The 14,350-nt window shown below is 40.2% G+C and overlaps 1 protein-coding gene across 4 annotated transcripts in view; it reads right to left on the bottom strand.

Moving 5' to 3' along the window:
- Positions 1-1,091: 1,091 nt before the first annotated feature.
- THG1L (tRNA-histidine guanylyltransferase 1 like) overlaps positions 1,092-14,350 on the bottom strand; it is an 18,837-nt gene continuing 5,578 nt past the window's right edge. For 3 of the 4 annotated variants that reach the window (XM_088133891.1, XM_088133890.1, XM_088133888.1), the window contains exons 3-6: positions 7,281-7,450; positions 6,423-6,511; positions 4,535-4,642; positions 1,092-1,461 (exon numbers count right to left, since the gene is read on the bottom strand). In XM_088133891.1, coding sequence (XP_087990017.1) covers positions 1,300-1,461; positions 4,535-4,642; positions 6,423-6,511; positions 7,281-7,450 — 529 coding nt within the window. In that variant the 3' untranslated portion in view covers positions 1,092-1,299. Of the gene's footprint in view, positions 1,462-4,534; positions 4,643-6,422; positions 6,512-7,280; positions 7,451-8,974; positions 9,322-14,350 lie in introns of all 4 variants that reach the window. The other variant, XM_088133889.1, reaches the window with a different exon arrangement.

Below are 14,350 nucleotides of genomic sequence, written 5' to 3'. Positions count from 1 at the left end.
CTGGTTATTGTTCTTACTACTTTTTTATTGTTGCTGCTAATAACCTGGAGCACCTTATGGAAAGGAGGAATACAAACAATAAAAATCCACCTTGCACATAGCTGCTTTATACCTCAGCTATTATTCCTGCTAACTTCACAAAGTATTGTGGATTGCTGAGACATACTATTCTTTGAACGCACATTGCTTCAAAGTTTCTTTTTACCTTTTTAATGTCATCTTAACTGTAGTCATGAAGGCCCTTGCCATTTCAGAAAATATGAGTACAGCTTTTTTCAAATGCCTTTAAAAATGATGCTCAGTGCCTATCATTCCAAACGAACTCCTCTTAAAGCAAATTAACAGAGAAAGGCAAAGAACTAAGATGACCCCTTAGAAAGTTCTCTATAAAAACCTTCCTGTCATTAGCCACCAGAAGCCTGTCTTGGGCCATCTTTACACAGATCATGCATTTGCTCCAAATGGCTTCATCCTTTTTGTTCTTGGGCAGTTTGGCCTTTAAAAAGGCAGAAGAGCAAGACAACTCTCTGAACTTCACATCCCAGTACAAGACTTCCAGTAAGTTGGTTGCCACAATTCTCAACAGCAGGAACTGGATAGTTTCCCAGGCAGCAGCAAAATGAGAGCATGACCTACAAACACAGCCTGCCGCGCTATCCCCCTCATACAATAACATTATTGCTCTCGGCTGGCCACCTGAGACCTTGTCTAATAATCCGAAAAGCAGCAAGGAGAGAGTCCAAATAATAAACGTTCGATTACAGAGGGAAATTATGTTTCCATAGCTTTCAAAAAGGCCGGAACTAATTTACACTTGAGAGAAAACTTCCTAATTACTTTCTGCTACTTGCCAGGGTATTTTGTTTATCACTCATATAATCCAGAGACATTAGCAACTAGGATAATTTGTAACTTGGCTCCCTGATGATAGAATTTAATTTGAAGGAGTAGTTTAAATGTTTTCAGAGTTTTAAATGGGCAACTTAGCATCTCATGAGACCTACAGCAGTAGAGTCCTTTTGAGGGCCAGAGACGAAATTAAAGGCATTCCTTTTCCAGTATAAAGTTTGTTAAGATTATTATCAGCTCTCTTGTAATTTTAATAGAAAAGTATTTATTTATGAACAATACCTGGCTTTTTTGGTACATTCTAATAAAATCTTTTTTTAAAATAAAATGAAATAAAATAAAAATCTTTAAAAAATGGCTATTACAAAGTACAGGAATATGTTTATCCCTTTTCCACCATGATGCAGTCCTTGTACACAATAGTTCACAGTAAAATCCAGATAAAAAAGGTCAGCTATCATCAAACAGGATTTCAGGATACTGTTCCCAAAATTGATCTCCAATAATATCACAGTGCAAAGGAACTGGTGTATTTCTCATCCGGGTTACTTCAATTTCCTTCTCTTCTGTTTCTCCTGGTGTTTTAATTTTTTTCCTAATGATTTCATATACCTAGAAATACAAATAATAGATTAATAATTGAACTTCTTAAAGCATATTCAGAATTTACTTCTTTTAGAGTTGCAGTGTTTGATGTATTAAAGTGAAGTATCACTTTAATGTATTAGAGTATCACTGTAAAATGGCAGGCTTCATCTTCAAAGCAACCTCATTCTACCTCAGCCAGAAGAGAATGGCTTTTTCAAGGTGCTTCTGACATGCAGTGCAGAATGCTAAGCCATGAATGGACAACCTATAGGTAGCATCCTTCCTGAACCTGTTTTGCTGTTTTCAAGGATTCGCCTTCCTCCCCAAGACCACACTGCCCAAATCTGGCTTCAAATCAATGGCACAATTTTTAATAGGGGCAGAAGGAAATAAAAATGTGTTAAATCTTCAGAAAACCTTAGCATGTTCTAAAGAGTTAATCCCTAGGAAAGTAAAAGAATCACATCTTGAATGCCAAGGATGCTGTGTGTCATGTTATCACCTTATAGCCCCTGGTTGCAGAAAATAGGGCAAAAAAAAAAAAAAAGTTGTGGCCAAAAAAATGTTCCTGGCTGTTCATGAAGCCATAAAATAGTTTGCTTGCTTTTGGCTTGGGGGATGCAAGAAACTACACCACGGCTTAGTACTATATATAAACAGGCTGCTATAGTTTGTTCTACAAACCATGATTAAAAATCTTGACTTGTATTATATGAATCCAGTCAGTGGGTTTTTAAATAATGCTGGGGGGTGGGGAATAGTTTACTGACTTGTACATTTAATCAGATCAGCAAGACAAAAACTTCAACACAGTATTCAGATGTTGGAGGCTCCCTTATGCAGGGCTGGAGAATCACTGTCCTATAAGATGTTCCGTAACTGCCATTCCCACCATCTTTTATCAGAGGCTAGGTAAGCTAGGGCTGATAGTACAGGTAGTTCTCGGGTTACGATGGCAATTGGGACCGGGATTGCTGTCGCTAAGCAATGTGGTTGTAAAGCACAACGTCATGTGACTGCATTGCTTAGTGATGGTAATCCTGGCAGTCCCAGTTGCCAATGTAACCCTAAGATGCACAGGTTGCTAAGCGGGAAGTGGTGGGAGTCCCAGGTAAGGAGCGTGGGGGTGTGGAGGAGGCCAGGGAAGGACCTGGGAGGCCCAGCACAGGCCACACTTGAGTCAAGGGAGGCCAGGGATGGCCTGGAAGGCCCAGTGGGGGGGGGGGCTGGGAGGGCTGCGAGAGGCTATGTGTAGACGGGATGGTGGTACTATGGGTGGGAGCGACTCACTGGAGTGACTTGCAACCTTCCCTGGTGGCTTCCCCATTGACTTTGCTTGTGGGAAGCCAGCAGGGAAGGTCACAAATGGCAATCAGGTGACCATGGCCCCCTGCGACATAATTGCAAGCCAGGTGCCCAGATCACAATCACGTGACCGTGGGGGTGCTGTGATGGCCAGAACTTTGGGGATGAATCATATGTCTATTTTTTTAGCATTGCCATAACTTTGAACAGTTGCTGAATGAATGGACATAAGCCAAGGACTACCTGTGATTGGAACTATAGATGTCGTTTTCCTGAATCATATTGTACGCTATGTCAAATAGGAAGAGTTGAATGAACATAGGTACTTAGAACTCTCCCTATCCTCTTGCAGTTAAAAATGTTTCCATCCAATGTAACTAATAGGCAGAAATGGGAATGCCTTCAAAATGTCTCAAAGACTGATCTAAATCCTGCCTAGTGCTATGTATACACCAGGCTATTGTTAATAATAATAATAACAACAACAACAATAGTACCAATAGTAATAAGCACCTTGAGTGCAATCCCAAAACATCTAGAGCACCACTTGAAGACCACCAGCATTGACAAAATCACCATCAGTCAATTGCGAAAGGCAGCTTTACGTGGAACAGTTTATATCCTGTGATGATACGTTTAACACCATCAAACCATCAAACAACAACATCTGCCTATCCCAGGTCCTTGGGAAGGACTCAATAGGTGGACAAAAATGCCAAACCCAGTCTAAACATATGGCTGACTATGTGACCAACAATAATGCTTGTATGCTGCCCAAGTCTCAATGACTCTAGGTGGCTCACAACAATCAAAGAAAGAAATTACAATTAAATAAATAAAACATACAAAATAAAGGTAAAAGATGGCAAGCATGATGAAGTGAGGGATCTCACTGTCCCTTGCTGAAGGCCTGGGTGAACAGCTAAATAGATAAATATGTAAATGATGGTAGCTGACTCTAAAAGAAATATATAGACTTATACAAAGGGTACAAGTACAAACATCTGTAAGCAATCCAGTTTTGTTTGGTCTTTATACTGGTAATACATAGGAAGATGAAAGTAAATAATGGACTTCTCTCGTGATCAAAAGAAGGTGAGCCAAGAAAGGACCAGAGTTCTTCAAAGCTGAAATAAGGTGGCATATTATCAATAGAATACTTGGTGTTGACAGGAGATATAATAATAAATAAATCACCTTTGGGAATAGTACTGAGAACACACCCAACATCAGTACAATGTCACAAAATAGGAACACATAACAGTGCCTACTCCAGTGTAAATATTCAGTATTACTACACTGATAAAGCCTGCCTCTTTTTTTCAACTTTATTTCACTGAACACTAAAATGGTATTCAGTGAAATGTAATGCCTAATATTCTGGGTAGATTAAACTTAATATTCTGCTTTACAACAATTTTTGAAAAGAATCAGCAATAGAGATAAAAATATGATTTGATTTCATGTATAGACAGACAATTTGCACAGAGACTTCATAAGCCCAAACTTTTCCTCCTTCAGGAGCAGGGATATTTAATATGTGGAGATCCAGCATTAACTAAGTCTCAAATTGAAATCACCACTATGTCGCTCTGGTTGTCTAGTGACAGGAATAATTCCTGTAGTAATTTCATCGTGTAAAAGCATGATCAGCTGATGAGACAGATGTCTCTGGTAACTCAGCACAGATGGACTTTGTAAAAACCACTATATTATCTTAAAATATTTTGTCTAATTGCTGATTTAAAATACGCTTGCTGCCATTTTAAAGACAAATGAAAGTATGTTTTACCTTCTGCCACACTAAAATAGTTCCTTTCCTATATATCAAAGGTTCATTGTTGTAGTTAATGTTGAATTCTGAAAATAAAATGTCGTTCTTGTCACTTGCAAGAGTTCCCTGAAGGAAAAAAAATACATTTCATATGGAAAAAATACATTGGTAATTTCAAATGTAATAAATGGATACTGCTCTTCATTTAGGGGTTGAGCATGTATTCGAGAACAGAAGGGAACCCACCACACTTTTAAACACACACTCTCCCCAAAAAGAAAATCATCTCTTGATCACGAGGTTCACAGATTGTTTCATATAGCTACTAAGTGGTAGAGCTTAAAACCACTTTCTTCAACCAGTTACTAACTTGCCATCAATATGTATTAGCAGGCAAAAGGTTGGTGAAATAATGTAATATAGCTTTCTCCCAATTTGGTGGCTTCCAAATGCATTGATACTATAACTATCAGAATTCCCTGATTGCATACATATACTGTACGTACATGTACACATATAATACTGAGATCTAACACATCAAGAGGGCATCAGATTGGAGAAGGCTGATTTAGTATTTGGAAAATGGGTATTTTTAATCCATAATAAACCCTGCAAAAACCAGCAATTTCAGTGCATCTGTTTATTCTGTGGACTTAACTCATGGATGTATGTGTGTATTTTTAGCTTATAAACTTTCTAGAGCTAAGAGCTGAAATTGGGAGAGAATATTATTTGCCAAGTGGCCCAAAAAAAGAAAGAAGTAATGTGTCCCTGCCTTCCCTTAAGTAATAGCTATTTATGCTTATGCTACCATGACATCTATTATTTTCTTGCCCTGACCCAGAGGTCCATATTTTCATTTACTTGTAATTCTGATAACCATAACATGGCCCAGAGTACTTAATCAAGACCTCCAGAAGTACACAGGGAAATCACTATCCTTCCCTAGCTCTATGGTTGGAAGATAGACTGGGAATTTTGGGGCTGCTACGCTGTTGAAGCACCCACATAGTTCACTCACACAAGATCAAATTATCAGATCCAAACCTGATATAGGGGAGGCAATAAAGGATTGTCCATGTCCATGAATATGCCTATGCACAGAAGTACAACATGAGGACGACGGCAAAGAAAAGGTCTTGAAAAATACTATTTTTGATTTCCTTACCAAGATTATCTAGAGCACATGGATGCTTGATCCCATCCAAGTGTTCAGTCTGGGCTACATCCCACTAACATCTACACATGGGAAATGAACCTTAGAAAACTAAAATTAATCAGTTTCCAAAAGCTTCCTGAATGCTAGGAGATAAAGCTGAGAAATGAAAATTTAATTAGTGCTGTCACATATTACATTTCTCCTAATATGATTAAAGGTCTTTAAAAAGCCAAAAGAAAACAAATCCAATCACAGCTTACAAACAGCATTGTTTGTATCATCATAGTTCTCCTGCAACTCTAATTATTAACTGAACTCAAAGTTCATAATAATTTTAGGAAAGAAATCCTAAGGCAGATGATTCCCTGGCAAAAAAATTACTACTTTTTAAGTCCTGCCAACTAGCATTAGCTAGAGTAGAAGGGGGGACTTATTCGTCTTTTATCCTTTTTCTTTTTTTCTTCCTGTTGCATCTGAAATTGATCAGTTGCTATACTTTCATCTTTTCTAAATAATAGCCAATTCTCTGTAGGCTTAACCTTCCTACCAAAAAACAAATCCAACCCATGTACCCAAGTGTTCCAGCAGAAACAGCAAATGTAAAATAAAGCTTGGAATACAACACAAATGCACAAATACATGTATGTCCCAGTGTAAAAAATACTTTGTTATATATGCTGCTGGAAATAACACAAGCCAGAGACAATGTGCTCTTTAGGCTGAGATGTTTGGAATAATGTTTCAAACCTGAAGTCGCTTTTGGGCATCTTCAGGTGTGAGGCCACTTTTCTGCACCAGAGTCCAATATACCGTATTGTAGAGGTTATTGATGTGACCTACAGAAATACCAAGTGAAATAATAAGCATTAGAGGAAAATGGGAAGTGTATTAAATTTTATCTTGACAACAATATTTACTATAAGATTAGTTTTAGAAGCGGTGTTATAATTATTACTACAATTATTGTTACTGTTATTATGTAAGTTAATATAATAACATCAGCATTTCCTACAATGTATTTTTGTAATAGATAAATTCCTATGTTGTGTAGAGGTTTGTTGTTGTTGTTGTTTACTTTCTTCAATTTATAAATTGGGCAATCCATCTAGTAAGGATCCAGTAACTAGAAATTTGAGGAGAAGGCATCTCATCAATTGCTAGATGCAGTGGAGGGAAACTGAAGACATCACTGACGATCTTGAATGTCTAGCAATATTAATACCTTTGCACTCGTTGGCTTGAATAAGGCAGCATCTGAATCTTATTTTATGGAGTAATTGATTATGATGCAGCTATATTTTTGTTACAGAGAATTTGAGCTATGCAGAAAGGGATTGCCTATTCAGTGTGGAATATTCCACATTCCCACTCTCTTTACTTATTTCTAAGTAAGAATAAGTAAGTTTGGAAAAAAATACTTGAATACTGTAAGGAAGAGACCCCTCTCTACTTTTCATTTCTACAGTCATGATGACAGCTCAAATCAATAAAGTCAGGTACTTTTAATCTTTGGGGTTTTTTTTAGTAGAAAATTAGATTAAATATCTATTCTTAAAAATCACCACCCTACAACCTCCCCCTCTACCTCACTCCTGTGATACTTACAATCAGCTTGTCGCCAACTGAGATAATCTTTTAGATTCTGGTCACTAGGAAACAACACAACACGTCCGTCGAATCCTGGTGGATACAAAAGGGGCTGCTCCTTAAAATACTTCTTCCAATAGAAAACATAGCTGGATGCAAACTGGGAGACCACGAGAGTCATTAATTTACTTGTGAACAGAAGAAAAAAGAGAGAAAATATAACTTTTTAATATCACCACCACAACAGTTAACTAGCCTATATAAATACAAGAATGTGTTCTTCATTCACGATTTTCAGAATTCTTTCAAAGGTATAACTAATTCTCATAATTTATGAATCCAAAATGTTGAAAGCATAATTCTGAAGCATGTAAGATTTTTCTAGAAAAAGAGTAATGACTAGTTCCAGTTATTCCAATATATATACTAAGTATAAAGTCCAGATCCAACGTGATTAATTATGTCATGTATCTATTTTATGTTAGGCAAGATTGCCTGTCAGTATCTGATTCTATCACAATTACCCTCTTATAACAATAAAATCCAACTCTTATTTATGCATTAAAAGAAAGCATCTTTTAAAATGTGCTTTTACTCTATCATTAAACTGATTTAATACCTTACTACATTTTTACTACAAATGAATTGAATAATCTGTAGTCAAATAAAATGCTTCAAAAATAATGTTTGGTACACAACAAGGATTCACTTACAGACTGAAATACGCACAGCAGCTCACATTGCTATGAAGCCTTCATGTGCTAAATAAACTGTAATCCAATATTGTGCAATCTCTGTGCAATTGAAATACTAATGTTAACAATTCCGCAGCTTATTAGAAGCAAAAATATGTAATGAACAGGCACATTGTGAGGCCATCACCTCTTTTTGGAAGGTTTCATATAGTTAGACCACTTTTAAGACTGAAATATGGGAATGAAGGTTAAAGTATCTTGCCAGTCTTTGACTTACTCCAACAGCATTTAATGACCACTTACCCATCAATACGCTAATACAGGTGAAACTCGAAAAATTAGAATATCGTGCAAATGTTCATTTATGTCAGTAAGGCAACTCAAAAGGTGAAACCAATATATGAGATAGACGGATTACATGCAAAGCGATGTAATTACATGTCAAGCCTTACTTTGGTATAATTGTGATGATTATGGCGTACAGCTTATGAAAACCCCAAATTCACAAGCTCAGAAAATTAGAATAGTGTGAAAAGGTTCAATATTCTAGGCTCAAAGTGTCCCACTCTAATCAGCTAATGAATCCATAACACCTGCAAAGGGTTCCTGAGCCTTTAAATGGTCTCTCAGGCTGGTTCAGTAGGGATCACAAGCAATGGGAAAGACTGCTGACCTGACAGTTGTTCAGAAAACCATCACTGACACCCTCCATAAGGAGGGAAAGCCCCAAAAGGTAATTGCAAAAGAAGTTGGATGTTCCCAAAGTGCTGTATCAAAGCACATCAATAGAAGGTTATGTGGAAGGGGAAAGTGTGGTAGAAAAAGGTGCACAAGCAGCAGGGATGACTGCAGCCAAAGGCCATTCAAAAGTGTTGGGGACTTTCACAAGGAGTGGACTGAGGCTGGAGTTAGTGCATCAAGAGCCACCACACACAGACGGATCCTGGACATGGGCTTCAAATGTCGTATTCCTCTTGTCAAGCCGCTCCTGAACAACAAACGTCAGAAGCGTCTTACCTGGGATACAGAAAAAAAGAACTGGTCTGTTGCCCAGTGGTCCAAAGTCCTCTTTTCTGATGAGAGCAACTTTTGCATCTCACTTGGGAACCAAGGACCCAGAGTCTGGAGGAAGAATGGAGAGGCACACAATGCACGATGCTTGAAGTCCAGTGTGAAGTTTCCACAGTCTGTGTTGATTTGGGGAGCCATGTCATCTGCTGGTGTTGGTCCACTGTGCTTCATTAAGTCCAGGGTCAATGCAGCCGTCTACCAGGAGGTTTTGGAGCACTTCATGCTTCCTTCCGCAGACGAGCTTTATGGGGATGCTGACTTCATTTTCCAGCAGGACTTGGCACCTGCCCACACTGCCAAAAGTACCAAAACCTGGTTCAATGACCATGGGATTACTGTGCTTGATTGGCCAGCAAACTCGCCTGACCTGAACCCCATAGAGAATCTATGGGGCATTGGCAAGAGAAAGATGAGGGACATGAGACCGAACAATGCAGCGGAGCTGAAGGCCGCTACTGAAGCATCCTGGTCTTCCATAACACCTCAGCAGTGCCACAGGCTGATAGCATCTATGCCATGCCGCATTGCGGCAGTCATTGCTGCAAAAGGGGCCCAAACCAAGTACTGAGTACATATGCATGCTTATACTTTGCAGAGGTCCGATATTGTTCTATTTCCAATCCTTGTGTTATTGATGCCATGTAATATTCTAATTTTCTGAGATTGTGAATTTGGGGTTTTCATAAGCTGTACGCCATAATCATCACAATTATACCAAATTAAGGCTTGACATATCTTGCTTTGCATGTAATGCGTCTATCTCATATATTGGTTTCACCTTTTGAGTTGCCTTACTGACATAAATGAACATTTGCACGATATTCTAATTTTTCGAGTTTCACCTGTATATACATGCAAAGATGTCTCATATATATCTGTGTGTGTTTGTGTATGTGTCCCTCCCTCATTACATATACACACACACATGCATACTTGTGTTTGTGTGCAAGTTATACCACTTCCCCTTCATGGATCACTGCCTTGTCGTGGCGAAGGGGCTTGCGTAACTCAGTGAAGCCATGAGCTATACCGTGCAGGGCCACCCAAGACGGACAGGTCATGACAGAGAGTTCTGACAAAATGTGGTCCACTGGAGAAGGAAATGGCAACCCACTCCAGTATCCTTGCCAAGAAAACCCCATGGACAATGTTAAAAGGCTAAAAGATATGACGCCGGAAGATGAGCCCCTCAGGTCGGAAGGTGTCCAATATGCTACTGGGGAAAAGCGGAGGGCAATTCCAAGTAGCTCCAGAAAGAGTGAAGCAGCTGGGCCAAAGCCGAAAGGACGTTCAGCTGTGGATGTATCTGGAAGCGAAAAGAAGGTCCGATGCTGTAAAGAACAATATCGTATAGATACCTGGAATGTAAGATCTACGAACCAAGGCAAGCTGGATGTGGTCAAACATGAGATGACAAGATTGAACATCGACATCTTGGGAATCAGCGAACTGAAATGAACGGGAATGGGTGAATTTAATTTGGGTGACCATTATATCTACTACTGTGGGCAAGAAACCCTTAGAAGAAATGGAGTTGCACTCATAGTCAATAAGAGAGTGGGAAAGGCAGTAATGGGGTACAACCTCAAAAACGACAGAATGATCTCAGTGCGTATCCAAGGCAAACCATTCAATATCACAGTCATCCAAGTCTATGCCCCAACCACTGATGCTGAAGAAGCTGAAGTTGACCGCTTCTATGAAGACCTACAACACCTTCTAGAACTAGCACCAAAAAAAGATGTCCTTTTCATCATAGGGGATTGGAATGCTAAAGTAGGAAGTCAAGGAGTAATCAGAATAACAGGCAAGTTTGGCCTTGGAGTACAAAATGAAGCAGGGCAAAGGCTAATAGAGTTCTGTCAAGAGAACAAGCTAGTCATAGCAAACACTCTTTTCCAACAACACAAGAGACGACTCTACACATGGACATCACCAGATGGTCAATACCGAAACCAGATTGATTATATACTTTGCAGCCAAAGATGGAGAAGCTCTATACAGACAGCAAAAACAAGACCAGGAGCTGACTGTGGCTCAGATCATGAGCTTCTTACTGCAAAATTTAGGCTTAAATTGAAGAAGGTAGGGAAAACCACTAGACCACTCAGGTATGACTTAGATCATATTCCTTGTGAGTACACAATGAAGGTGATGAATAGATTTAGAGGATTAGATTTGGTAGACAGAGTGCCTGAAGAACTATGGACGGAGGTCCGTAACATTGTACAGGAGGCAGCAACTAAAACCATCCCAAAGAAAAAGAAATGCAAGAAAGCAAAATGGCTGTCTGATGAGGCTTTACAAATAGCTGTGGAAAGAAGGAATGCGAAAAGCAAGGGTGAAAGGGAAAGATATAAGCAACTGAATGCAGATTTCCAGAGAATAGCAAGGAGAGATAAGAAGGCCTTCTTAAATGAACAATGCAAAGAAATTGAGGAAAACAATAGAATGGGGAAGACTAGAGATCTCTACAAGAAAATTGGAGATATGAAAGGAACGTTTAGTGCAAAGATGGGCATGATAAAGGACAAAAAAGGCAGGGACCTAACAGAAGCAGAAGAGATTAAGAAGAGGTGGCAAGAATACACAGAAGAACTATACAAGAAAGATCTTAATGTCCCTGATGTCCACGCTGGTGTGATCACTGACCTTGAGCCAGACATCCTAGAGAGTGAAGTCAAGTGGGCCTTAGGAAGCATTGCTAACAACAAAGCTAGTGGAGATGACAGTATTCCAGCTGAGTTATTTAAAATACTAAAAGACGATGGTGTTAAAGTGCTGCACTCAATATGCCAGCAAGTTTGGAAAACGCAACAGTGGCCACGGGATTGGAAAAGGTCAGTTTACGTTCCAATTCCAAAGAAGGGCAATGCCAAAGAATGCTCAAACTATTGCACAATTGCACTCATTTCGCATGCTAGCAAGGTTATGCTCAAAATCCTACAAGCTAGGCTTCAGCAATACATGAACCGAGAACTACCGGATGTACAAGCTGGGTTTCGAAGAGGCAGAGGAACTAGAGATCAAATCACCAACATTCACTGGATCATGGAGAAAGCACGAGAGTTCCAGAAAAATATCTACTTCTGCTTCATTGACTATGCAAAAGCCTTTGAGTGTGTGGATCACAACAAACTGTGGCAAATTCTTAAAGAGGTGGGAGTACCAGACCACCTTACCTGTCTCCTGAAAAATCTGTATGCGGGCCAAGAAGCAACAGTTAGAACCGGTCATGGAACAACCAATTGGTTCAAAATAGGGAAAGGTGTACGACAAGGCTGTATACTGTCACCCTGCTTGTTTAACCTATATGCAGAGTACATCATGAGAAATGCCAGGCTGGAAGAATCACAAGCCGGAATTAAGATTGCAGGGAGAATCATCAACAACCTCAGATATGCAGACGATACCACCCTAATGGCAGAAAGTGAAGAAGAACTAAAGAGCCTCTTGATGAGGGTGAAAGAGGAGAGTGCGAAAGCTGGCTTGAAACTCAACATTAAAAAAACTAAGATCATGGCATCTGGACCCATCAATTCCTGGCAAATAGAAGGGGTAGAAATGGAAGCAGTAACAGACTTCATTTGTTTGGGCTCCAAGATCACCGCAGACGGAGACTGCAGCCATGAAATTAAAAGATGCTTGGTCCTTGGGAGGAAAGCTATGGCAAGCCTAGATAGCATATTAAAAAGCAGAGACGTCACCTTGCCGACAAAGATCCGCATAGTCAAAGCTATGGTTTTTCCAGTAGTAATGTATGGCTGTGAGAGCTGGACCATAAAGAAGGCTGAGCGCCGAAGAATTGATGCCTTTGAACTGTGGTGCTGGAGAAGACTCTTGAGAGTCCCCTGGACTGCTAGGAGGTCAAACCAGTCAATCTTAAAGGAAATCAACCCTGATTGCTCATTGGAAAGATCGATAATGAAGCTCAAGCTCAGATACTTTGGTCACCTAATGCGAAGAGAGATCTCTTTGGAGAAGACCCTGATGCTGGGAAAGATTGAAGGCAAAAGGAGAAGAGGACGGCAGAGGATGAGATGGTTAGATAGCATCACTGAAGCAATGAGCATGAAACTGAGCAAACTCAGGGAGGCAGTGAAGGACAGGAAGGCCTGGCGCAATATGGTTCATGGGGTCACGAAGAGTCGGACACGACTTAATGACTAAACAACAACAATATACCACTTTGCAAGTTATACATAAATGTTGAAAAATGAAAGCAAACAGATAATGTTTTGTGCTAGTAGAACATTTACTAAAGATGGGGAAATGGAGACATTTTAAGATGTGGAATTACTGGTAGAAAAATAATAAGTAATGTATGCTCTGTTTTGAGAAGTGAATGTAGAAAGAAGTGAAAATGGTTGTACTTAAGAGTGCATTCTAGCCCTTTACTACATGAAAGCAAGAGTAAATATGTCAGGAGAAACATTAAAGTAAGCCAGAATAAGGTATTTATAGTAAAAACTGAACCCTGGCAAGACGGAATGCCTCTGGGTTTGGGGTTCTTTGGTCCACAGAGAATTGCCATCTTTGGTCTTGGATGGGGTTGTGCTACCCCAGACGGACCCGGTGCATAATCTGGGGGTTCTCCTGGATTCACAACTCCTGCTCGAGGAGCAGGTGGCAGTCATGGCCAGGAGGGCCTTCACGCAAGTGCAGGTTGTGTGCCAGTTACACCCTTTCCTGGACTAACAGGCCCTGCTCACAGTTACCCATGCCCTAGTCACCTCCTGTTTTGACTATTGTAATGCACTCTACATGGGGCTGCCTTTGAAAAGTATCTGGAAGCTTCAGTTGGTTCAGAATGCAGCAGCCTGCATAGTTTTGTGCAAGCCTAGATTTGTACATGTGTAACCTCTCTTGTGGGAGCTGCGTTGGCTGCCGATTTGCTTCTGAGTCGAATTCAAGGTGCTGGTTGTCACCTTTAAAGCCCTACATGGCTTGGGGGCAGGTTATTTGAAGGACTGCATTTTCCCAATTTCATCTGCCCAACCCACCAGATCGGGGAGGCAGGGTATGTTACAGGTCCCCTCTATTAAGGAGGTCCATCTAGTGGGACTGAGAAGGGTGTTCTCCGTGGTGGCTCCCTCCCTGTGGAACATCATCCCTGCAAAGATAAGACTGGCCCCCACCTTGATGCTCTTCTGCAAGGCCCTGAAGACACTGTTTTACCAGCAGGCCTGGGGATCCCAGGTCAACCCAAAGCCCATCAAATGGCTAGTGTAAATGTATTATTGTCACCCAGGGGGTGGTGGGGGGAGTGTAGTGGATTTCGTATTTGGGATTTTTATTCCTGTAAGCCTCCCAGAGTCACCG

The sequence above is a fragment of the Python bivittatus genome, unplaced genomic scaffold (assembly GCF_059951505.1).
Source record: "Python bivittatus isolate LINGU-HERP-01145 unplaced genomic scaffold, Pbiv_v1 ctg000080_np1212, whole genome shotgun sequence".
NCBI lineage: Eukaryota > Metazoa > Chordata > Lepidosauria > Squamata > Pythonidae > Python > Python bivittatus.
This window is presented reverse-complemented; position numbering and strand designations above follow the sequence as displayed.